At 38.7% G+C, this 24498-nt stretch overlaps 1 protein-coding gene across 2 annotated transcripts in view; it reads right to left on the reverse strand.

Moving 5' to 3' along the window:
- Positions 1-11924: 11924 nt before the first annotated feature.
- ATAD2B (ATPase family AAA domain containing 2B) overlaps positions 11925-24498 on the reverse strand; it is a 152980-nt gene continuing 140406 nt past the window's right edge. For both annotated transcript variants that reach the window (XM_032866927.1, XM_032866926.1), the window contains exons 25-28: positions 21734-22417; positions 18149-18276; positions 17693-17821; positions 11925-15401 (exon numbers count right to left, since the gene is read on the reverse strand). In XM_032866927.1, the coding sequence (XP_032722818.1) occupies positions 15360-15401; positions 17693-17821; positions 18149-18276; positions 21734-22417 (983 nt within the window). In that variant the 3' untranslated portion in view covers positions 11925-15359. The remainder of the gene's footprint in view (positions 15402-17692; positions 17822-18148; positions 18277-21733; positions 22418-24498) is intronic.

The raw sequence follows: 24498 nt of genomic DNA on the forward strand, positions 1-24498 counted from the left end.
GAGTGATTTCCTTAGAACTCTCAGTTTTGCACACTCTAATGAATTAAGATATCTCAGCATTTAGTATCAATCACTGCTCACATCACAAGAAGAACCATAACCAGACACTATGTGCCTCCTAACAAAAGAACACACTCTTATTTATGAATAGTCTTGCAAAAAAGAATAAAATAAAACCCAAATCTGATTAAGCCTGTAGATCAGCGCTGCCCAACAGAAACATAATACAAGGCACTGATGTATTTAAGTTTTCTAGTAACCACATTACAAAGAGTAAAATGAATTAAGTGGAAATTATGTTTTAATAAATTTAACCCAATATATCCAAAATATCATTTCAATATACAGTCAATATAAAATTACTGACATTTCATATTATTTTTATAATAAATCTTTCAAGTAAATGTGCATTTTATACTTATAGCATATCTCAATTTGGACTAGCTACACTTCAAGTGTCCAACAGACACATGTGGCTAGTTGCTATCATACTAGCACAACTCCAGATCCAAGTACCAGTTTATAGGAAATACGAAAAACAAATGAACGTGTTAGCCTCACCATAGGTATTCAATCAGCAAAATCCAGACTGTTGGAAATTCAACAGGTCAACACCTGGTTTCTTCATCAAATTAAATGGCAAGGAAAAAGAGAGACTGAGGAGCCATCTGTAGGTTGAGATTTAAAGGACAAAGGAGCAAAAAGGAAGGAAAACTTAAACGCAGGATTTAGACATGCTCACGGCTGCTAAAACTCTAAGAAAAACAAAAACATCATTACCATAAATGTTAAGCTCGTGGTAATACTCAGGGAGAAAAATAGGGTTTTAACCGGAATGGAGCACAAAGAGTTTCTGGACTGGCTGGCAATTTCTTTCACCCAGTGATTGTTACATCTTAGAGGAGTTCATGATAAGCTATCCATTTGTTTTCAGCAGTTTTCCTTATCTGTGTTATGTTTAACAATAAAAAAGTATGAATTTAATAATAAATATGTATTTGATGGGAAAAGTGTGATGTGATTAAATTCCTAAAACTTCCCAATTCCCCCCTCCCACCCACAAACTCACCACCTCCACCTGTAGCCCTAGTTTCTGGTCTTCGAGAATAAATTATCTTCACTCTTGTTTCAGACCAGAACTCCCACCTAGGTTCCTGACTTTATCCCCTCCAGTCTTTCCCAATCTTGATCCATTAATGATCAGTGCTCTCCCCTCCATCTACAAGCTCCATGGTTCTATGGAGGCGGTATAGGACAGTGGCAAATAACTGGCTGTTTTGTCAGAATCCTCGTGTTCAAATTCTCATTCTGCTCTTTGACCAGTTGTCAACCATGTAACAATCTCTCTGTGGTAAACTCTCCTCAAGTAAAATGAGGAGAACAGTGTCTACTTCCTAGGGCTGCTGTGAGGCGTAAATGAGTTAACACATGGAAAGCCCTGAGAAGGAGGCCTGGAATTCAGTATATTTTCAGTAAGTGTTAGCTGTTATCATCACCTTCACGATATAAACATGCTCATTCATTTTTCCACTTTTATCAGAATCCTTTTCTCACCCCTGTGCACCTCTCTATTTACACTCTCACTCCTTCCCTTTTTCCTGAGAACAACAAAGATCACCAAATTGTCATATCTACTGGAAAGGTTTTAGTACATATTTAATTAGCCTCCACTGGAACATTTGATATTTAGCTCATTTCAAACATAAACTCTCTCTTCCTTGAGTTCTGTGATACAGCCCTTGGCTGTCCTGCTTTGGAGAAGTTACGATCAGTCTCCTTTGTAAGACCTCTTCTACCGCTGCTCAAACATTACCGCTCCTCTATGTACCATTTTCTTTCCGCTTCGAAGAACCACCTACATCTGATGTACATTTGTGGTTGGAATGCACCTACAGCAGCTAACCCCAAAGAGTCCCTAGCTCTGAAGTCTCCCATGCTTTGGATATATTTAAGTAAATCTCTGCTGGACCTGGATGTCAAAATCTCCCATACTGCATTCACTCCAGATCTGCTACTCTCCCATCTATTCTCAGTTCATGATGCTACTAATCTACCTGATTACCCAGGCAGAAATCTAAGAGCAATTCGAGACTCTTCCTTTATCCTTGTCCCTGAAATCCAATCACTTAGTTCTAGTGATTTTACCCCTACATTTTCTAGAAGAAATCCTCCTTACTACAACTTCTCTCATTCAGGCCTGCAGCACCTCTCACCTTGAATACAAGAAAGGCATGCAAAGTCCTTGCTAACTTCAAACACTACTCTTCTCTTCACTTAGCTTCAGAATACAGCAAACTGGAAGTGCCCATAGTTGTATGAAATTAATATGTTTGAGCGCCAGGGTGGCTCAGTAATTCAGCATCTGTCTTGGGCTCAGGTCATGGTCCCAGGGTCATGGAATCAAGCCCTGCATCGGACTTGGACAGCCTGCTTCTCCCTCTCCCTCTGCCTCCTGCTCACTCTCTCTCTTTCTCTCTCTCGTCAAATAAATAGATAAAATCTAAAGAAAGAAAGAAAGAAAGAAAGAAAGAAAGAAAGAAAGAAAGAAAGAAAGAAAGAAAGAAAGAGAAAAGAAAAGAAAAAAGAAAAGAAAGAAAAGAAAAAAGAAAAGAAAAGAAAAAAGAAACATGTTTACCTCTGTTTCTATTCCTTTGTTATACTGTTCCCTCTGCCTGGAATGTTCTTCCCCAGTTATTTTACTACATTCCTTCATTTTTTGAGATGCTGTTATCACATCCACCAGAAAACCCTCTCACGAATTCCTAGGTGGGTTAAGTTCCTTCCTCTGTGCTCTGATAGCACCTCTGCTACACCATTATCATTGCACTTACTTAAATTAAAAAAAAAAAAACAAAACCCTCTTAATATATCTTCTTCTACTGAGTAGTTATTTCCAAAGGCAGGGACTATTTTACTTATCTTTGTAACTTCAGTGCCTGGCACATGCTTACAGCAAATGGTAGGTAGTCAATATACCTTGTTGAAAGGAAGTAGTTATTTTCCATATTCCTGGCAAATCACTACTTCTAAAATTTCACTTTCATCATGTCCTGGTGCTGTTCAAAAACATTGCAGGACTGCCACATGATAAAGTACAAATACATACTTTGGCCTGGTCCTCCACAATAAGACTACCTATACAGTTTTATCTTCCATCATACTTTCTCATATAATAAATCTTTAGTTCCAGTCTACTCAGCCCTCAAAACAACTTTTTGACCCATACCTCCCAAAACCATTACAACTCATTAAAATGTTGGCCTTTTAATTAATACTTACATTGCAACTTATTAGCAATTACCCCCACAATGCAGCTGTTGACATTAAAAAACAATGCTGTTGGGGCACCTGGGTAGTACAGTCAGTTGAGTGACGGACTCGGTGTCAGCTCAGGTCGTGATCTTGGAGTGAGGCTCAGCACTTAGCGTGGGGTCTGCTTGGGATTCTCTCCCTCTCCCTCTGCCCCTCCCCATCGTGCATTCTCTAATAAATGTTAATTTAAAAAAACTGTTAATTTAAAAAAAACTGTTGTCATGGGGGTGCCTGGTAGAGTATGGGACTCTTAATCCCTGGGTCAATGAGTCCCACACTGGGCCTAGAGCTTACTTTTATTTTTTTTTAATGTTGCCATGGACACCCACACTCCTAACTTCCATATCTCCAGTAGGATGAGTAGTAGGGAAAAGGCCAAGGTAACTTTTTGTTAACTTATAAAACACATTACTTTACATATGTAAGAATAACACCAAACTTTTTTCTCCTATACTCACGTTTTTTTAATCTTCAGTCCAGTCTCCTTCATCTTTCTTGGCTTAAAGGTCATCAGGAACAAGTACAAAAGGATTAGCTAGTATAGGACTTCTTTCCCTGAAGCTATCTTTCTCCTGCTAATCAAAACACTAACCTGAAAAAATTCTAGATACCCAGAATTCCAGAAAGAAATAGAAATTATCGTAAGAAAATCAAGAGTCTTCGGTCTTTGGTATGTGGTCTTTCAGATCTGCCATATTAACCATTAACAGTAGGACCATTAATCGAAGTGGTCTTACATAGACCAATCATTTCTGTTTCTGGAACAAGAGGGGCTGTCGGGGAAATAGGTGGCATTAATAGAAGTCAAAGTGAGAAGAAAACCTGACTCCATCACTTCCAAGTGCTCTAAAGACAACTGTCGCTCATAAAAGGGTAAAAGCCATCAGTGCAAAATCTTCCAAAGAACACTGTCATTCCTTTTGAGTTCTTGGATCTAATATATTGGCCTAATAAAAGGAAAATGAGGTTAAGAAGGCAAAGCTGAGAGCAAACTAAAGGAGTACGTGTGTGTGTGTGTGTGTGTGTGTGTGTGTGTGTGTGTGTGTGTATTTTTTTTTTTCAAAAATCTCAAACTTGATTCTTAAAAATAATCTAAAAACAAAGGCATTCCCACTAAGAAACTTCAACTGGGATAACCAAGCAAACTGCAAAATTTCAGGGTCAGTTCTTAAAAGAACAGAGAATGATATTGAGGTAGCCAATATTTATTCGACTTTGTATTCATCATTTCCAATCTATACAACTTTGTCAGGTGATCTGGCTGCATGGCCTCCTCAGGGAATCCCCAGCGTGACCATCTTTAGCTTTTTTCCATGGTGGGCTCATGGTATTTTCCAGAGAAGGCTCTGCTACTCTCCCATCTGGATATTCTTACACAATGCTTTGAAAGTAGCTTTTTAGTCCTCCACTCATCAATATGAGCAGATAGCAAAGAATTACTGAACATTTACGAGAAAGCTACAATATTAAACAGGAGCCAAAGTAAATAGGAAAAGCAACTTGGAGGGAAAAGTGTCTCTGCAGGAAGAAGAAAAACCAAGAAAGAAAAAGTAATTATTAATATCCTCAAGAGAGACTAACCGACTTTACATCCTTTGGCTCAGGTCATGATCCCAGGCTCCTGGAATGAAGCCCTGCATTGGGCTCCCTGCTCAGTGGGGAGCCTGCTTCTCCCTCTCCCACTCGCTTGTGCTCCCTCTCTCACTGTGTCTTTGTCAAATAAATAAATAAATAAATAAAATCTTTTTAAAAAAACAAGATGGGATTGGGAGGGAGACAAACCATAAGTGACTCTTAATCTCACAAAACAAACTGAGGGTTGCTGGGGGGAGGGGGGTTCGGAGGGGGGGTGGGGTTATGGACATTGGGGAGGGTGTGTGCTATGGTGAGTGCTGTGAAGTGTGAAACTGGCGATTCACAGACCTGTACCCCTGGGGATAAAAATATATGTTTAAAAAAAAATTAATAAAATAAATAAATAAATAAATAAAATCAAGAAAACAATAGCTCTGAAAAAATTAAATACACAATTAAAACTGGGAAGGAAATAGAATTTAGAGAATGGTCTAGAGAATTTAGAGAAGGTCAATATCTAGAGAACTGTGCTTCCAGAAATGAAGAATCAAAACAGTAACAACAACAACAACAACAAAACGAGGTGAACAAAGCATAAAGAAATGACTCGAGAAAATTTCTCAGAACTGAAGGACATGAATTTTCAGAGCAGCGAGGCCCACTAGCACAAGACACCCATCCAGACATTTCTGGAACATTCTAGAACATCAGGGTAAAAATGAAGATCCCCAAAGCTTTAAGAAAGGGAAACAAAATCAAGAGAACACATCAAGAATCAGAATAGGAGAGTCTGGGTGGCTTAGTCAGTTGAGTGTACAGTTCTTGGTTTTGACTCAGGTCATGATCTTGGGGTTGGAGGGGGCCCCATGCTCAGTGGGGGGATCTGTTTGAGGTTCTTTCTCCCTCCCCCTCTCCCCTGCTTGTGCTTTCTAAAATAAATAAATACATCTTAAAAAAAAAAAAAAAGGAATCAGAATAGCACTAGACCATTTGCCACCAACACAGGATACAAATGTCAGTAGAGAAAGGTGAAGGAGTATAGTGAAGGGAGAACCCAGAAAAAGTTGTGTAAGACCTTCAACATATCAATGAAAAAGGTTAGAATGTTCCAGAAGAAACTTTCTCAAGATGACGAAATGCTAGAATGCCTGTATGTCTGAAGATAAGAGCTGGATTGCTGGGGATAAATTTAGGGGCAAACTAGTTGTTAATAGAAAACTAGGCAAATAACAGCAAAGATAACAAAAAAAGTGTATAGGAAACTAACCATAGCATCCTAAATATCTCAGCTGTCAAGAGTTTTTACACAGTCATAATCATGTAAAGACTGAATAATGATGTAACAACAATGAAAACTAACTAGGAGGATGAGAAAACAGAAATGTGGAGGTGCACGGGGGACAGCTGCGACTATTCTCTTCCGTGGGGGGAAATCAAGATATAGGCAAAAATTGGAAAGTAAAAAGTAGTCACATAAGAACATTATTTAGAAATACAGAGATGCATCCTTAAATAGTTAAGGATTTTGAAAACAACTGGCTCTGGGGAGAATATTCCTTTTTTGCTGGGAGAAAGGGAGGGAGGAGGAATCAGGAGATAACTAATTTTTGTAACAAGCCTTCTAATTCTTTAAACCACATTCATGAATTTCAAATTAAAAATAAATTTTTAAAGATGTAAAATAATTCCATTTATGTACATTAAGAAAAAAAAACCCAAACCATTTTGATGGACACAAATAGTAATAATTACAGTAGTCATGATTAAAACATATTGAACAGGTCATGTGCCTGGGACTATTCTAAGGTCATTACAATGTGTTTGTTGATCCAAATGCATAATTCTCACAATAACTGCCACAGGCCTGGGGCTATCATTATCCCCTCCCTACAGATAAACACTGATGTACAGGGAGGGGAAGTAACTTGCTTCCTGTCACAGAGCCAAGAAGAGACCAACTAGGATTCAGACTCACTCTGGCTTCAGCACCCTTCTCAAATAATTACCTTCTCAAATAATGAATTAAAAACATACAGGGAATGGGGCACCTGGGTGGCTCAGATGGTTAAGCCTCTGCCTTCGGCTCGGGTCATGATCTCAGGGTCCTGGGATAGAGCCCCACATCCGGCTCTCTGCTCAGCGGGGAGCCTGCTTCCCCCTCTCTCTCTGCCTGCCTCTCTGCCTACTTATGATTTCTCTCCTCTGTGTCAAATGAATAAATAAAATATTTTTAAAAAAAAGACAGGGAAGATGTTCATCAAAGTCATCAGAATGGCTCCCTCTGAGGAAGAAAAAGAATGTGACTGGACAGCGGTAGGAAGAGGACATCAATTTTATCTAGAATTTTGTTCTTAAAAAAGAGAACTATAGCGGCGCCTGGGTGGCTCAGTCAGTTAAGTCTCTGCCTTTGGCTCCGGTCATGATCCCCGGGTGTCCTGGGATCGAGCCTCACGATGGCAGGCTCCCTGTTCAGTGGGGAGTCTGCTTCCTCTCCCCACATACTGCTTGTGCTCTCTCTCTCTCTCTCAAATGAGTAAGTAAAATCTTTTAAAAATTAATTTTAAAATAATAATTTTTTAAATTATATAAATAAGAACTACAACAATTATGATAAGCTGTTAACATTTAATTCTGGACAATGGGAACATGCATGTTGTACTAGTCTCTGCAGTACTCTACAGTTTAAAAAACCTGAATAAGAGCAAATGCATTTATCATTCACATCAATGATAGGCCAGTTAAGAATCCAAGCTCTGAAACCACACAAGTAGGAATCCCAGCTAATTCATTAGCTGTGTAGTGTCATCAGGTAATTCATCAGGTAATTGCTCAACCAATTCTGTATTTCGGTATCCCCTTCTGTTACGTGGAACCAACAACAGTCCTTAGCTCACAGATGCTTTGATAATTAAATGGTTAATCCTTGAAACGGTACCTATCACTCAGATGTTTGCTGCTGCGATTACTACTACTGTATTATCACACAAGCACTGGCCCACTGTTAGATAACATCTTGTTTGCACTTTGCCCACTACACCGTACTCCAAGAGAACCAGGACCTTGCTGTCCTGGCCTCAGCTTTAACTCTAATACCAAGAACTGTGATTGGCAAGTGGCGTTGCTCAAATAAATGTGTTAAATAAATGTTGACCTTTGGTGATTAGGAACCACTTGTACTTTCCCCTGCAGCTGTCATGCTATTTTACTCTTCAGTATATGCTTCTGTTGTTCCTTCTGCCTAGAAAACCTTTCCCATCTTGATGCCTCAGCTCAGGTGTCAGGTTTTTTTTAGGAAGGCTTTGATGAGGGTGGGCTACGTACTCCACCTCTATACACCCATCGAACCTTATGGCTAACTCAGTCGTTAACACGTGCCATACACAGTATGCTGAAATACGTTTGCACGTTTCTCTACCCCAACAAGAAGCGATGAGGCACAGCAATTAAGAGTATCAACTCTGGAGCCCGACTGACTGCATTTGGATCCCGGCTGTGTGACCTCAGACAAACTAATTTATGCCCCTGTCTACCTGCCTGTAAGATGGGGATAATAATAACACATAGCTCATAAGGTTCTCAAAGGATTAAGTGTGTATTTGTATTTGTAAAGCACTCAGGACAGTCCCTAGTGCCTAGTAAATATGAGGTAAGGATGTTAAATTATATTATAAAATTCTTATACATAAAATTTTTATATATAAATATATAATACATATAAAATATATAACAAAATAATATATAAATATAAAAATAAAATATATTTTAAAATTTTAAAAACAGATACGTCTTTGCCCAACTTTACATTCTCTCAAATTGGTGACTACCGCAGTAGTTCAGACAAAAGGATTCGTGCCCAGATTAAGTCAGCTGCAATATGATGAAGAAAGTGTGATGGACAGGAGACATTTTAGCGGGATAAAAATCAACAGAACATGCTGCATGATTAGAATGAGATGCACCATAAAGAAGATAAAATTTAGGATGACAGGTTTTGGAACTTTGATGGATATGGTTCTATTCACTAAGATGGGAAATAGAAGAAAAGGAATAGTTCTTGAAAATTTTTAATAAAAAAACTCTTCAATGTTTATAGACAGAAGAACATTTCTTAAAAAATAACTTGAACCTGACCAACCATGACAGAAATCTGGCACACTATAGCTAAAAGAATTTAAGTAATAAGCTCCATGAAGACAGGAACCTTTTCTGCTTTGTTTCCTGCTTTATTTCCAGCACCTGCAACAGTGCTTGGCACACTGTAGATACCCACTATAAATCTGCTGAATCAATGAAAGGATGATTTAAGTAAATTTCAGCTATGTCAATTAAACCAAAAGAAATAAGCATCTACTATAAGCCCAGCATTGTTTTTGTTTTGTTTTAAAGATTTTATTTATTTGAGAGAGAGATCACAAGTAGACAGAGAGGCAGGCAGAGAGTGGGGGCAGGCAGGTTCCCTGCTGAGCAGAGAGTCCGATGTGGGACTCGATCCCAGGATCCTGAGACCGACCCTGAGACCATGACCTTAGCTGAAGGCAGAGGCTTAACCCAGGAGCCACCCAGGCGTCCCAAGCCCAGCATTGTTTTAAATTCCTACAGGGAATGCAGAAAAAAATGTGATACTTCCTTTCTCAAATGAATACATTACTGTTTTGCCTAACATTAGTAATTCACTATGCAATGCACTATGAAATACAACCAAGTTCTGAGAAAGAAAGAGACAGTAAGGGAGATGTATTGGTGGGGAATCTAAGCCCAGCCCTGAAATATAAGCAAGATTTCAGTAGTTGAGAATAAAGATACTCCATGGTGAGTGGTATGGATAAAGTGATGATATGATGTAATGTGAAGGGTTCCAAGAACACTAAGAAAAGGTTTTGGTAAAGTGGGGCTACACTCTAGAAGAGCCAGAAAGGAACAAAGGGCAAATAAAATGCCAACTCTCTCTGGGAAGAGTTTCATTTTCCCCACTCCTAAACAAAATTAATTGGTCCCCTTCTTAGACCTCTGAACACCACCATGTCCCTTCTGTTACAACCCTTATCCCGCTGATCACTACTACTGGTATACCCACCAGCCTCCCCTAGTGAACTATGAGCTACTGAAAGATAAGGTGTCTAGCACAGTACCTAGGACATAGGAAACAAGACTGTGGGGCGCCTGGGTGGCTCAGTGGGTTAAAGCCTCTGCCTTCAGCTTAGGTCATGATCCCAGGGTCCTGGGATTGAGCCCCATTATCAGGCTCTCTGCTCAGCAGAGACCCTGCGTCCTCCTCTCTGTCTTTGCCTGCCTCTCTGCCTACTTGTGATCTCTGCCAAATAAAATCTTAAAAAAAAAAAAAAAAAGAGAAAGAGAGAGAGAGATAAGACTGTGCAGGTAAGAGAGGGAACTTAGATCTAAAAGATAGCCAAAAGGGGTGCCTGGGTGGCTCAGTCAGTTAAGCATCTGCCTTCAGCTTAGGTCATGATCTGAGAGTCCTGCTTTGGGATCCTGCAGTCCTCCTTTGGGATGGAGCCCTGCTTTGGGATCCTGCTCAGCAGGGAGCCTGCTTCTTCCTCTGCCCTTCACCCTGCTTGTGCTGTCATCCGCTCTTGTTCTCTGGCTCTTGCCCTCTCATATAAATAAAATCTTAAAAAAAAAAAAAAAAAGACTGCCAACAGATAACTATGCAGGTGTTAGGGAATAGCAGTAAATGAAATAGATATTTAAACGACTAGTGTCTTACTTTACTATAGTTTTGAGTCCAAAGTGAATTAAAACTGGATAAATAAACCCAACTTCTCTCCAGACCTCCATAAACTTCATTAAGGCTCAAATGCAGGGCACACCTGGGTGGCTGCTGGGTTAAGCACCTGCCTTTGACTCGGGTCATGATCCCAAGGTTCTGGAATCAAGGCCTGCATCAGGCCCTCTCATCAGTGGGGTGTCTGTTTCTCCCTCAGTGCCACCCTCACCCCGGCTTGTGTTCTGTCTTAAATAAAATCTTTTTAAAAAGACTCAAATGTGCTTATAAATTACTTACATAAACATTTGACTACAATGTTTTTAAAAATCTGTTTCTCAGGTTTATTACTACCAGTCTTCTGATATAAAGACAATTTAAAGTAAAAATTAATACATGGAATCAATAAAAACAAAATCTTATTCAAATTCAACCAGTTCCTTTTTACTGATTTAAAAAAAAAAAACGAAAATTAAGAACTTCTATTTATTTTATTTTACTTATTTATTTGACATAGAGAGAGAGATCACAAGCAGGCATAGAGGCAGGCAAAGGGAGAGGGAGAAGCAGACTGCCTGTAGAGCAGGGAGCCCGATTCGGGGCTCAATCCCAGGACCCTGGGATCATGACCTGAGCTGAAGGCAGACGCTTACCGACTGAGCAACCCAGGCATCACAAGAACTTCTGCTGAGTAGGATTAGCATACTAATCTCAGGACATGAAAAGGTATCTCAAGGTAGACAGCAGAAATATGGGCAATCTAAAGCCAAGAACATTCTACTCCCATGAAGCAACAAGCCCCTCAAAATTTTGGTATGAAATCTTTCTCCATATTTAAACTCTATATACTATTCAAAGTATGCTGGTAACTACCTGATCAAAGAGAAAAAGTCTATAAAGTAAGTTAACCAAAGTACCTGATTGTTACTGACTGTAGCAGTCTTCCAAATAGAAAAACAATTATCAGAAGTAATCTATTTGCTTTTATAGAACACATTTTAGACAGTCTTCCACTGGAATTAAAACCACATTTCCTCAACATGTTGAAAACTTTTAGCTAAAAAATAGAGAGGGCTACTAAAATCTAAAAGAACACTGTAATGAGATTTTGGTGGGTGCTTAACGAACATCAACATGCCGACCAGGGGAGTTAAGATGGCAGAGCAGCAGGGGGACCCTATGCTTGCCTCGTCCCTCGAACACAGCTAGATAAATAAACGTCAACATGCCCGAACTGCAAAGCAGAAGAGTTCAGCTATGGCAGTGGTAATGCATTTGCAGCCAACAGCAATCATCATCAGGCTAAAGACAGACAGGTTTTTCTTGTCATCTTTATTCAAGTATTTCACAGCAGTTATATTACAAATTACAGTAAATGTTCAAAATTCCAGAATTCAAAAATTAAATAATTTACTTCAAACTAATGTAAAATGAAGTCAAATGCAAAACATCAATTTTAACACAATTCTAAATTAAACTATAAACCCAAAACAGACCAGAGTTGATGAAGTCTACTTAATCTACAAAGTAGACATACATGACTGAAACCAAAAAGGACTCCCAAAATCTAAGTAACTGAATGTACAAAATACAAAAGATGCAGGTACAAGTCCAAATTCAAGCTTACAATGTGATTACAAATTATAATAACAATGGCATTCAGCTACGGGACCAGACACCCAAGATACCTACTGAATAGCACCATAGCTGAACCAACTTAATCAAAAAATGGGAAGATATTACCACCCCACTCCCTAAAAATAAAATCCAGTAAACCTACAAATACATTGGCATATGAGAAAAATCAAGTCATGAAAGGACATAAAACAAAAAAAAATTAATCACAGGTGAGATTCAAGCTCAAAACACAATTAACTCCACAGCCATCAGTTTCAACCCTAGTGCGGTTCCATCTTCAAAAAGCTCCCACAGTCCCCACAGCTGAGCATTAACTACTGTTGGGCTGTGCTGTGATACATATTTTACTGATCTGAGAGCAAAGTTTTACACAGGAGCTATCATTTATAATGCTCACAATAGGAAATAAGAACAGAGGTCAATTTGTACATATTTTTGCCAATGCTATACAGCAAAAATTAAGAACTTACAGAAAGGTAAACAAAACTGAGTCCACTTGGATAATTTCACAAGCTGCTTTAAACTATAGAACCACCAGATATCTGTAAAGTAAGCACAACTGGTATGTGTGGTTTTTTGTTTGTTTGTTTTTTGTTTTTGTGGGGGCAGGGGAAGGGGAGTGGAGGAGTTGATACAATTTCAGCGAATTTTTCTCCCCTTGGCATTAGATTGGCTTTCTCTTTAAGACCTAAACTGTTCAAAGTGGCAGTTCCTATCATACTGAGGTTGCCTCCTATTTCTCCATCTATATAAAGGTTAAAATAAAAAAAACTTGATCTTTTGGAAGCATTTTAATGCTGAACATAAATAAATTTCCCTTGTCAAACCCACTGATGGCTAAAATCTTAATTAACTGGTACAAATTTAGTAACCTACTAAGAACATGTGCGTTTTTTTTTTTCCTTTCACAAGTGCTGCTGTTACTTGAACAGAATGCTTCTGAATTAGAGTAACTGGAATAAATATTTAAAAAAAAAATAGTGCAGCAAGAACCTGAGACTTGCAAAAAACCCTTTTAGCAGAAACTTGCTACAAAAAATCTGCTACATCTTATTTCATCAAATCTTTAAATTCTGTAACAATTTCCATCAAAATACAAAATGCTAATGTATTAGACAGTAAAATAGTCTGAACTGGTATGATGGTAATAAATACTAAAGAAAGCATGAAAATCCTCCCAATAATCAAATTAGAGGTTTCAAATAACCTCCCTTTTAAAATGGTTCATCGTTAATCGCACTTGCCCACCTTAAAAATACAGTGTGTCTACATGGGTAGCATCTTGAATTTTATGACTAACTGAATATTATGAAAACTTCATAGACTAGGTATAAAGAAAAAAAGTGGCATTTTAAAAAAATTAAGCTATAATTAGAAGGCGCAAAATGTCAATGCAAAGAAGCACTTAAGATTACTGCAGTAGCCTACGGCCAAAGTGTGTGCTCTGCGCTGGCGACAAACACACTACAAACAGCCAGGGACAAGGAGACAAGTACCTTAGCTTCAGCATGTAAACGGTGGCAAAGTGATTACAGGACTCTGTAAACACTACTGGTAACTAAAATACAAAAAGCTGAGGTAGCTCAGTATCTCTGCAGTAGTCCAAGACCATTTGCTCTAATTAAAACCCAAACTACATGTGTTGCATATATTGGAAAGACACACCTGCAGCTAACGGCTATAATGAATGAAGGTATCAAGCCAACTTGTCAAAAATTCCTACTTTTTTTTGTTTAAAAATCATCTGATAAAAAATGTCACTGCACTCCCTTTGCCTCTTTGCAACTGCCTAGACTGTGTCTCCAAATTTGTAGAAAGTTTTTGTAAAACCAGTAACCCATAATTAATTTTAGGTAAGTACAATTCACAGAAATCACTCAACGAGATCCAAAATGGGTTCCAATCAAAATGAACAATTGTGAAGGTAAGCTTATGGTAAGGGATTTAAACATTAATACTGTTATTCAAGAATCATACCAAAGCTCACCAGCAACTATGCATAAAGAAAATGAATTTATGGAGTTTCTGACAAATTCCTCTTTTCTGTCCATTGGCAAGTCCTGGCTTTAAAACAAAACAGTAACAATTTACTATACATGAAATCATTCTTCTCTGGGAACTCAAACATGAATAACTATTAAATTGCCACTGAAAGAGGAAAAGAATGTTGCCATCTATCTAATTTCTGGTCATCGTTGTCAGCAATACTGTAAAGTTTGTAAGTTTTTTGGTGGACTGCGTATTATTTGTTGTTGTTGTTTTATTATGTGTTTCTTAAACAGAAACAGACCATACAGGAAAACTTACCATTTTAATATATCATGTGGCTTAATGTCTTGATTTGAGTTTGGAAAACAAGATAAGCATTTTATACCAAAACACTGGTTGCCTCTTAATGACACAGAGTATCAAAACTTATTTTCAAGGTTGTGACCAAAGAGACATTCTAATTCATTTGCTACAAAAAAGCCCATTCCTTTGTTTAGCCTTATCTTTCTCAAATGAATTAAAAGGCACATTAAAGGCAGTTCTAAAGAGCCTAATCTAATTTCATCCAGTTTCTTCAGTTTCCCACCAGAATATACCATTAGCCAACTCTAAAACAGGTTTCAGTCCATTACCCAGACGAACAAATAAAAACAAATATGCTAAAAGGAGTAGAAAGGAGAAAGAAAAACAAAACAAAACAAAAAAGGGAAACGAAACAGGTTGCCCACTGTTTAAATAATTCAACACAGTTAGAACTGCCCCATCCAGTTTCCTCCTGTTTGCTGGTCTGCTCCCTAAGAGAGAAGTCTCCAAAAGAGAGTGCACGAAAAGAGGAGCAGAAGTGAGAGCAGTTTCTGTAGCACCAAAATCTCCAATCTGTGGGGTTGTATTTTTTATTTGTGGAAAATACAACATGTTTCTGAAGTTCTGTTTGGTTCTTGTAGGCTGGTTGGTTTCAGGTACCTGAGACAATAGCACCAAATTCAACAGAGAGAAAGAATGAGTGAGAGAGCACTTTACACCAAGGCTCTGCACATAATTGGTGCAATTTGAAATTGAATGGCTCAGAAGACTGCTCTGTCAGGAGCAGATGGGAGAGGATAAACCACTCATCTTGAAAAGTTCATAGGAATGTCTCAAACATATGAACTGTTCTTTCCATCTCCTACAAGGGGAAAAAAAGTGCATGTTATCTAATATAGAAAAGACAAAATTATTAAGGGAAAATTCACTTTAACTTTTTTAGAGAAAGAATTTTAGATACAGGTTAAGCTTTAAGTATTTTCTGATTATAACACCATAGCTACTCTAGAAGACTATCTGCCCTAGATGCTTCCAAATGCCTATTTGATACTTAGACTAATGAAGATGATGCTAGTAACACTCAATGAGTACTTATTATGCCCAATATTGTACCAAGAAATTTATATACATAAATAATTTGTCAGCTAATAAACAACAAAATCAGAATTTATGCATAGGTAGCCTCACTCCAGAGTCTGAGCCCATCCTTTACTCATGTTCTCTCAAAGCAAAATAAATGTATTCAGTATAGTAAAACTTGAAGTAGAAGGCACCTGTCCCCACTGCTATTCACTCTAATCAGAGCTGAAAACAAAAAGGGCCGGGGGTGGGGGAGTGGGGGGGTGTGGGCAGGGGCAGAAACAGTCACTGCCATCACCACAAGAAATGCCACTCACTAGTGACTCTGCTACAGATCCCCTCCCTCCCTGAAAAAGGCCCCTAGATTACAGGGTTCCAAGTCCCCTACAGAAAAATGTTTCACTGCTGAAGAGTGTTCATTCCATTCAAGCTAATCAAATGTCAACTCATGCAAATAAACAAGTTCAGGAATTTAAAAAAAAAAAAAAAGGTCAAGAACTCTACCCTACACATTTCATTCAGATGGCCAAGTGTCCAACACATCTAAGACATGCGGTTTTTCTTTCCCCCTTTAAACAGCTGAAATTATATTCTACATCTCTGTACAACAGGCTACATTATCATCTCATCAAAAAGTTCTCATATTAGACCAATAAAAATGTTTCATCATATTACTGAATAAGGAAAAAAGATTATAAAACAATATACAATCTGATCCCAACTTTTAAGTATGTATTCACATACTTACACATATGTTATACACATCTAGACATTTTTAAAGGATAGACGATATCCCATAAGATTAACACTGACTAGTTTCCTCGATAGTGGGATGTGGATGATGTGTTTTTATGTTCTCATTTGTGCTTTCTTATTATTTCTATATATATAATGACAGTACAGATTCATAAAAGTGTAACTCCTAAAAATGTGATTAGAAAATAACTTTTAAATATTCTCTCCCTCTGATTCAAGTCCAATATTCCTTATTGAACATGAAAAATAATCATATCTTCTACATATAAACCTTTAATATACTAGAAATGCTCCTTGAGAGCAGGCACTTTACAGCCCAAACATTTAGCACAGTATCTGGAACTACAGGCAATCAGGAAGTATTTAATAATCAGTCCATCAGAGAAGCAAACTAATTGGCAAATGAACAGGGAGTCTAACTCAGTCACTTAGCCATTTAGTGGGTCTACATTTGCCCAGATGACCTCAAAAAGCAGAAGTGTGGCTTAATGATGTAAATTACATAAACAGGTATTAACTGATATTTGTAAGGAAGAACTCACTATGGCCCAGAGTTCTCTAGAAAGGGAACAGTTCAGGGCACCTGGGTGGCTCAGTCGGTGAAGCATCCAACTCTTGGTTTCAGCTCAGCTCATGATCTCAGGGTTGTGAGATCAAGCCCTTTGCTGGGCTCTGCGTTCACCTCAGAGTCTGCCCGAGATTCTCCCCCTCTTCTTCTCTACCCATTCACACACTCTCTCTCTCTCAAATAAGTAAGATCTTTAAAAAAAGAAAGGGAATGGTTCACATCTAAAGTGTCTAAGCAAAAGGACAACCACTCCTTCATGTGGCCATCTCCTAAGACTAGATCTGATGAGTAAGATGACTTCTAAGTTCTTTTCTAATCATCAGTGGGTGGCAAACAGCGCTCTCACTGCTCAGGCCCCTCCTTTAATCAGCAGTGGCTGCCTAGGTAGCAGTGGTAAGGACTGTGAGGCCGTCCCCACATTCAGTAGGACAAAGTGATATGCTCAGTGATGTCACTAATAGGAAGGGACAAGAGAATTGTGACATGCTGTTCTAGGTATCTGCCAACCCAGAACCACGAAGTGCTGTCTGATAAACAAAGAATCCCAGATTACTGTCCTGAGACAAAATGATACAGAAAGGATTTATTCTTCAGACTGTTAACTCAACAAGTCTTCTAATCTTAAATCTTCAAAACATTCTTCAGTTACTTGGTGAAAGATATACACTAAAAAAATGTTTTCCTCTTTTTTCCTTTGGGACAAGTAAAAGCACGTATTTGTTTATTCTAAGGATGAACTGAGCACTTACCTCTATAAGTTGTGATTTGTCATAATCTTTACGATGACGATAGATGCATTGACTAAGAAGAGAATATAATCTCTCAAGTTGATCAACTGCAAGATTGTTGCTTTTATCTACCAATAAATCAAGCAATTTCTAAGAAAAATTAGAAGAAAAGAGAATAAAATGAAGTTTGGTTTCATTTTCACACTGAAACAGATGTATTCAAATGGCTCACCAATACACACCATAGGCTATGGTATAACAGTGACACATTTAGAAGATTCTAAGGCTTAGTTTATTCCCAAGACCATTCTCTAAACCCCTCAAAACACACCTACCACTTCTTTTACTAGAAGCCCTAAAGCACCTGTATTCCTAGGTAAAGTAAGAGATTATCAAAACTAGTTTTACTCAACTGCCTACAAGCATAATAAATCTCTTTCCATTCATTTAAGACTGACTGGGAATGGCAAAGCTTACCTTCAATCTCTCATGATCAACTATAAGAGGCGGCACAGGCTCAGACGGCTCTTCTGGAACCAGTTCCAGGCTTGTTGTTTTTGCCTGGTCTAAAATTAACTTACGGTATTTCTTTACTTTAGAAGCACCTACAATTAAAAAAAAAAAATGCACTGCAGCAAGTAAGAGTTAAGAAAAACCAAGCTTAAGCAACTATAAATTTTTCTACCCACCACAAAACTTTTTGGAATAAGGGTATATTCTGTAAATGATATTTTTTTTTTTTGAAGATTTTATTTGCCAGAGAGAGTGAGTACACACAAGCAGGCAAAAGAGGCAGGCAGAGGCAGCGAGAGAAGCAGGCTCCCTGCCGAGCAAGGAGCCCAATGTGGGACTCGATCCCAGGACCCTGAGATCATGACCTGAGCTGAAGGCAGTGGCTTAACCAACTGAGCCACGCAGGCATCCCTGTAAATGATAATTTTTAAAAATAAGTAACCCAAATTGAAGAAAATTAAACCACAACTATGAAAGCCAAGTTATGTTAGAGTATCATCTAATAAACATAATCCACTTAAAGGAAGAGAAAAGCAATCATCACCTCTGGGCACTAACCTGTAAATCGTCTTTACTCTTTTTACGATAGCCATCATTTTTAAATTTAGAGCTTTCAGAATTGGAAGAGGGGAAGCAACCTAGAAAAGCAGATACTCACACCAAGTGAGGCCGACCTGTCTACAAGTCTATTTCTGTTGCAAGTTAAAAACAAAAAGAAACCAAAAAAAACTTCAACACTGAAATTTATTTTCTCTTTTACACTGTCCAGATTTCTTTCTTTCTTTTTTTTTTTTTTAATTTGACAGAGATCATAAGCAGGCAGAGAGGCAGGCAGAGAGAGAGGAAGAAGCAGGCTCCCCACTGAGCAGAGAGCCTGATATGGGGCTCCATCCCAGGACCCTGGGATCATGACCTGACCCGAAGGCAGAGGCTTTAACCCACTGAGCCACCCAGGCACCCCCTGTCCAGATTTCTATTAGAAATTTATCTGGTTTCTAACTTTTTTTTTTCCATAAAAATATAAGCCTATTTAAAGTAATAGGGCTGGTGGTCTTTCCTACCTCAGAGTGAATTACATATAATCTAATTATTTTCCTCCCAACAACATACTGAGACCAGCTACACTGAAAAAAAAAAACAAAAAACAAAAAATACCCCAGAAATTTAGAGGTGGCTGAGCATAATTTGACAGCCCAGGGCAGACAGGCCATAAGCTTTATGATCCCGTAGGTAGGCATACTCTAAGAAAAAGCCAAGGGGGAAGGAACACAAAGACAAACTCAAACTGTTTGAACTTTTTTTTTTTTTTTAAGATTTATTTGTCAGAGAGAGAACAGGCACACAAACAGGGAGACTGGCAGGGTAAAGGGAGAACCAGGCTCCCTGCTCAGCAGGGAACCAGATATGGGACTAGATCCCAGGGCCTTGAGATCATGACCTGAGCTGAAGGCAGATGCTTAACCAACTGAGCCACCCAGGCATCCCTGTTTCAGAACCATAGAGCGGACCTGTCCCATCTCATAAACACTATGGAGAACCTTCCCCTTCCCTCCTGTGTTAGTTCTCTTACTCCCATGCCTTTAAACATTTCTCTCCAATCAATGCTTGCTATAGAGATAAATAGTAAAAGAACCAAATATTGCCTTGGGAAACATATGCCTCCACGTAGGAGAGATATTTTATATTTCAGACAGCTTCTACAGTGAAGTCTTTATTTACAGTTCAATTAACATATGCTAAGAGTTTTGTTAAGACCTTCCATATCACATTACCAAATCCATGGACATCCAGGAAACTGAAAACTTGCATTAGGTAACCCTGCCCTGACAGAAGTGAAAATTTCAGGTAAAGTTTTTATACAACAAGTATCTTTATAAAGTTTTTAGATAACCAATTGAACATAATATTAATTTAAACCTTTTTTGCAAACATACTAAAAATCTCATAGTGAAAGAACATTAAAAAGGACTCCTCACCTTATACCCAAAGTGCTTCATCAGGAAAATCTCTTCCTTTCTCCCTACTCTGTTACTCAACCCTAGCTTTAAAACATGTTTTAAATTCTGTCTATATGACAAACACAAATAAATAAATACCAGAATAAATACTGCCCTCAAAACTACCTTCTATTATTAAATATTGAAGAGAAAGAAAAATTCTCAACAGGTAGCATTTAAGAACATGCGCGCCTGGGTGCCTCAGTTGGTTAAGTGTCTGCCTTCAGCTCAGGTCCTAATCCCAGGGTTCTGGGATAGAGCCTTGACATCTGGTATGGGGCTCCCCAGGGAGCCTGCTTCTCCCTTTCCCATTGCCCTGCTTATGCACTCTTTCTGTCAAATAAATGAAATCTTAAAAAAAAAAAAAAAAAAGACCAGTACACACACATCTTCTTTATCCATCAAGAGAATTCTAAGTCTTTGAATAATTATCTTTCTACTTCCTATTTCTGCTAGAGGGCTCAAAAACTTGGAGCAAACGGCGCCTAGGTGGTTCAGTTGGTTGGGGAGCTGCCTTCGGCTCGGGTCGTGACCCTGGAGTCCTGGGATCGAGTCCCACACATCGGGATCCCTGCTCAGCAGGGAGTCTGCTTCTCCCTCTGGCCCCCTCCCTTTCTCATGCTCTATCTCAATCTCTCTCAAATAAATTAAAAAAAAAAAAAAAAGTTGGGGCAAAAAACTATTCCCACATAGCCCTGATCCCAAGCTAAAGCTAGATTCTAATTCACCCCATCCCACTACGGGCTAAAGAATGATAAACAAAGCAGGGCTAGAAATTCCCAGGCCCCCTGTTCCGCTGCTGCTTAAAGGAGTCACATGGCCATAGGAAGGCGGGAGCTAGCAGGGTGCTCCAAGTCTACAAGAACAAGGCAGATCTGACTGCACGAGTTCTACTGCTTCCCATACCCCCGGCCTCTTAGACTCAGCATCCCTTAGATTCAACTAACAGTGAATGCCCGGAATGAATACAGCTTGGTATGTGCCAGGCACAAAAAGAGGCGATTAATATACATGACTTATTTAATCCCCACAGTGACACCACTCTGAAGTTTAATTTAGAAGATGAAAAAAAAAAGATCGGAGAGCCTAAGTTACCAGCTCAAAGCCACATGAAAATAACAAACAGGAGAGGTAATTTAACTTGAGTGTACATGAGCGTAGGATACCATACAGTATCTAGTACCCAACTCTTCTCAGCCAAGCCTACCCCACCCCAATCATTCTTATTAGAATTCCATCTTAACACCTGTGGGCTTACTCAGCAGCCTTTATCCATAAATCCTTTCAGATAGGGATAATAATCAGGTGGGAGGCAAAAGAGTAAGCAGCCAGGAAATCGATGCATTCTAGACCATAACCCTCTGAAATTCCCACCAAAATTCACTAGGCATGAATATGCACACTTTCCTAGGGGAAAAAGATGAAAGTTTAACAGGTTCTCAGAGGGGTATAACTGCTTATCAACTAGTGCTACTGGGGACCAAACAAAATATGCCATTAGTTAACTCTGGAATTTAAAACTTCAATTAAAAAAAAAATATATTCGCTCTACCTTCTTTATCCAGTTCTGCATCTTTAACCTCCACTTCGGGGCTGGGTTCTAACTTCTCATTACTGCTACATTCCAGGGCGTCTAGTTTCTCAGGATCATCTCCATGATGTTCATTCGAAGTTTCTGGTTTTTCTTTTGACTGGTCCTCTGGGACAATCTTTTGTTCAGAACTACATTTGTCACCACTACCACAGAAAGAGACTACTTCAGCTTTGCCATTCTGACACTCCAGAACTGGTATTCCTTCAAAACTGTCAGTGGAGGCCTCACCATTGAGACAGCTTCCTTTAAGGAAAGGCTCTTTCCTAGATGTCTGTTCTGGATTTAGAGAACCGCTGCTGTTGATGAGCAGAGACTCATTGGAACTTTCCTCTTCAGTAGACGCAAAGTTCTCCTTCGTGCCCGCTCCATTGTTAAGCCTCTGCCCCTGGTCCATGTCCATGATGTCACATGATGATTCATCATTGGTCATAGAGAGGTCTCCGGTCTCTTCGCCATTTTCTTCATGGCAGTCAGTGCTTACCTCAAACTCTCCATTCTCTAGCAACTTCCTGTCCTCTGTATGGTTCTCATAGTCTGCAAATTTAGCGTCCTCTTCATCTTTTTTTAAATTATTGACTTTCCTTTTCTTAATAATTCCTTTACCCCACTGTGATCGCCGCCTTGATTTTCTTCGAACTCGAACTATTTTAGAAAGAAGGAAAACAGGTATATAGAACTTGGAGTGCAACACTTGTTTTACAAATGTTCACTATATTAAGACCCAAAAGAAAGTAAACCCATACTGGTTTAACACACAAGAACTACTTAGCTCTTTTTTTTCTCTTTTTTAAAGATTTTATTTATTTGACAGAGAGATCACAAGTAGGCAGAGAGGCAGGCAGAAAGAGAGAGGGAAGCAGGCTCCCCACTGAGCAGAGAGCCCAATGCGGGGCTCAACCCCAGGACCTTGAGACCACGACCTGAGCTGAAGGTAGAGGCTTAATCCACTGAGCCACCCAGGTGCCCCACTACTTAGCTCTTGAAATCCAAGCTGACTAATCCTCACAACCTACAAGGAGAATGAATATGAAGTCAGCGTTGAACTCTGAAGGATGAAATTTTTTTTTTAATTGAGTATAAGTTTACCCAGCATTAATTTTTTTCTATTATCCTAGATTCTACTTTATAGCTGTTCCTAATTCCTAACAGCCAGGGACCAAGCATATAATATGTAGGGAATGACCAACTACATTACCAGGCTACCTAGAAAATTGAGGGCCACAGCCCCAGATTTCCACCAAGAAAATGAGTGCTTTGCCAGCAAAATCACCCCAAAGCTCCTAAACCATGGAAGAAAATGAACACATGATCCACTATATCAAGACAGAACTGTTACAGGTATCCCACAAATAACTATCTACTGCCTCTCCTTCCAGAGAAGGAATCACCCACAGAAAGTACAGTAGTAGACAGAAACCCTACAAAGTTTATAGACAATTTGGTTAGACAACTGTTCATCTCCTCTGCTATAAATGGTTCACCAAGCAGATCAACTGGTTACACAGTTGTTATTCGAAAATATGTAAAAAGGGGGGTGCCTGGGTGTCTCAGTCAGTTAAGTGTCCAACTCTTGATTTTGAGATCGAGCCCCATGTTGGGCTCTACGCTCAACACGGGGTCTGCTTGTGCCTCTCCCTCTGCTCTCCTTCAAATAAACAAAGTATTTAAAAGAAAAGAAAATATGGAAAAAAGTTAAGCCCTCCACTATCGAGGCAGCAACAACATTAACAACCACTGAAAATGTGAGTGATGTAAAAAGGAAGACCTACAGAAGTTGTAGGGAGGGTATGTGCTATGGCGAGTGCTGTGAATTGTGAAGACTGATGAATCACACACCTGTACCCCTGAAACAAATACATTATATACTAATTTTAAAAATTAAAAAAAAACAAAAACAAAAAAAACCCACATTCATCTCCAGATGCCAGAAACAGTCATGAGCTTTATGAGTACTTCCAGTAACAACAGGCCCAGGAATCTTTAATTCCCCATATATGTGTTTACAAATTTTTCATCCTTTCAACTTTAATCCTTACTGAGTCTCTGTAGAGACATCCAGGTATTCACAGGAAATTGACAAATATTGTCATAAATATTACTTTGTTTCTTATCTAAGAATAAATCTACAAAAGGTTTCTGAAATCATTTCCCAAATTCAAGTTATTTTGTCACTTGGTTCAAAATAGATTTTGCCTTCAAATCCAAATCATTAGAATCATCTCTCCATTCCTATTTCCCCTACTAATTTATATTTTCATAATTTATACTTACAGGGTAATTGGAGAAGAAATTTGTTACTAGTTTACCATTAAAAGCTGTATATAAAAGCTAAAGTGATGGGCATTTGTAAGTATTCCATTAACTATACGAAAAACGAATCCAGTCCACATTAAAAGTGAAAAAAAATTCAGCCTGCTCTTTCTCTAAAAGGTGGAGCTGTTAGGTTTTTACTGACAATCACTCCAAACATTGTGACCTCACTTATTCTCCAGCAACACAACCAAATCATAAACAGTTCCCCTTTCTTTCCTCACTAAGCCATCTAACTCTACAGCAAGAAGCAGCTAAACTCTATTCAATCAAGAGCCCCCTCAATGACTTGATCTGTGGGCACTAAGTAAAGGCTTAGAAGGCCTACCGAAGCAAGTTTATTCCTAACACTTTCATCCCAGCTAAGAACAAAGAAAATGTTTTCATTTGGAAGAAGGTCAAATTAGAGATAT

Source organism: Lontra canadensis, unplaced genomic scaffold (assembly GCF_010015895.1).
Source record: "Lontra canadensis isolate GAN:19392208 unplaced genomic scaffold, GSC_riverotter_1.0 scaffold32, whole genome shotgun sequence".
NCBI classification, from domain to species: domain Eukaryota; kingdom Metazoa; phylum Chordata; class Mammalia; order Carnivora; family Mustelidae; genus Lontra; species Lontra canadensis.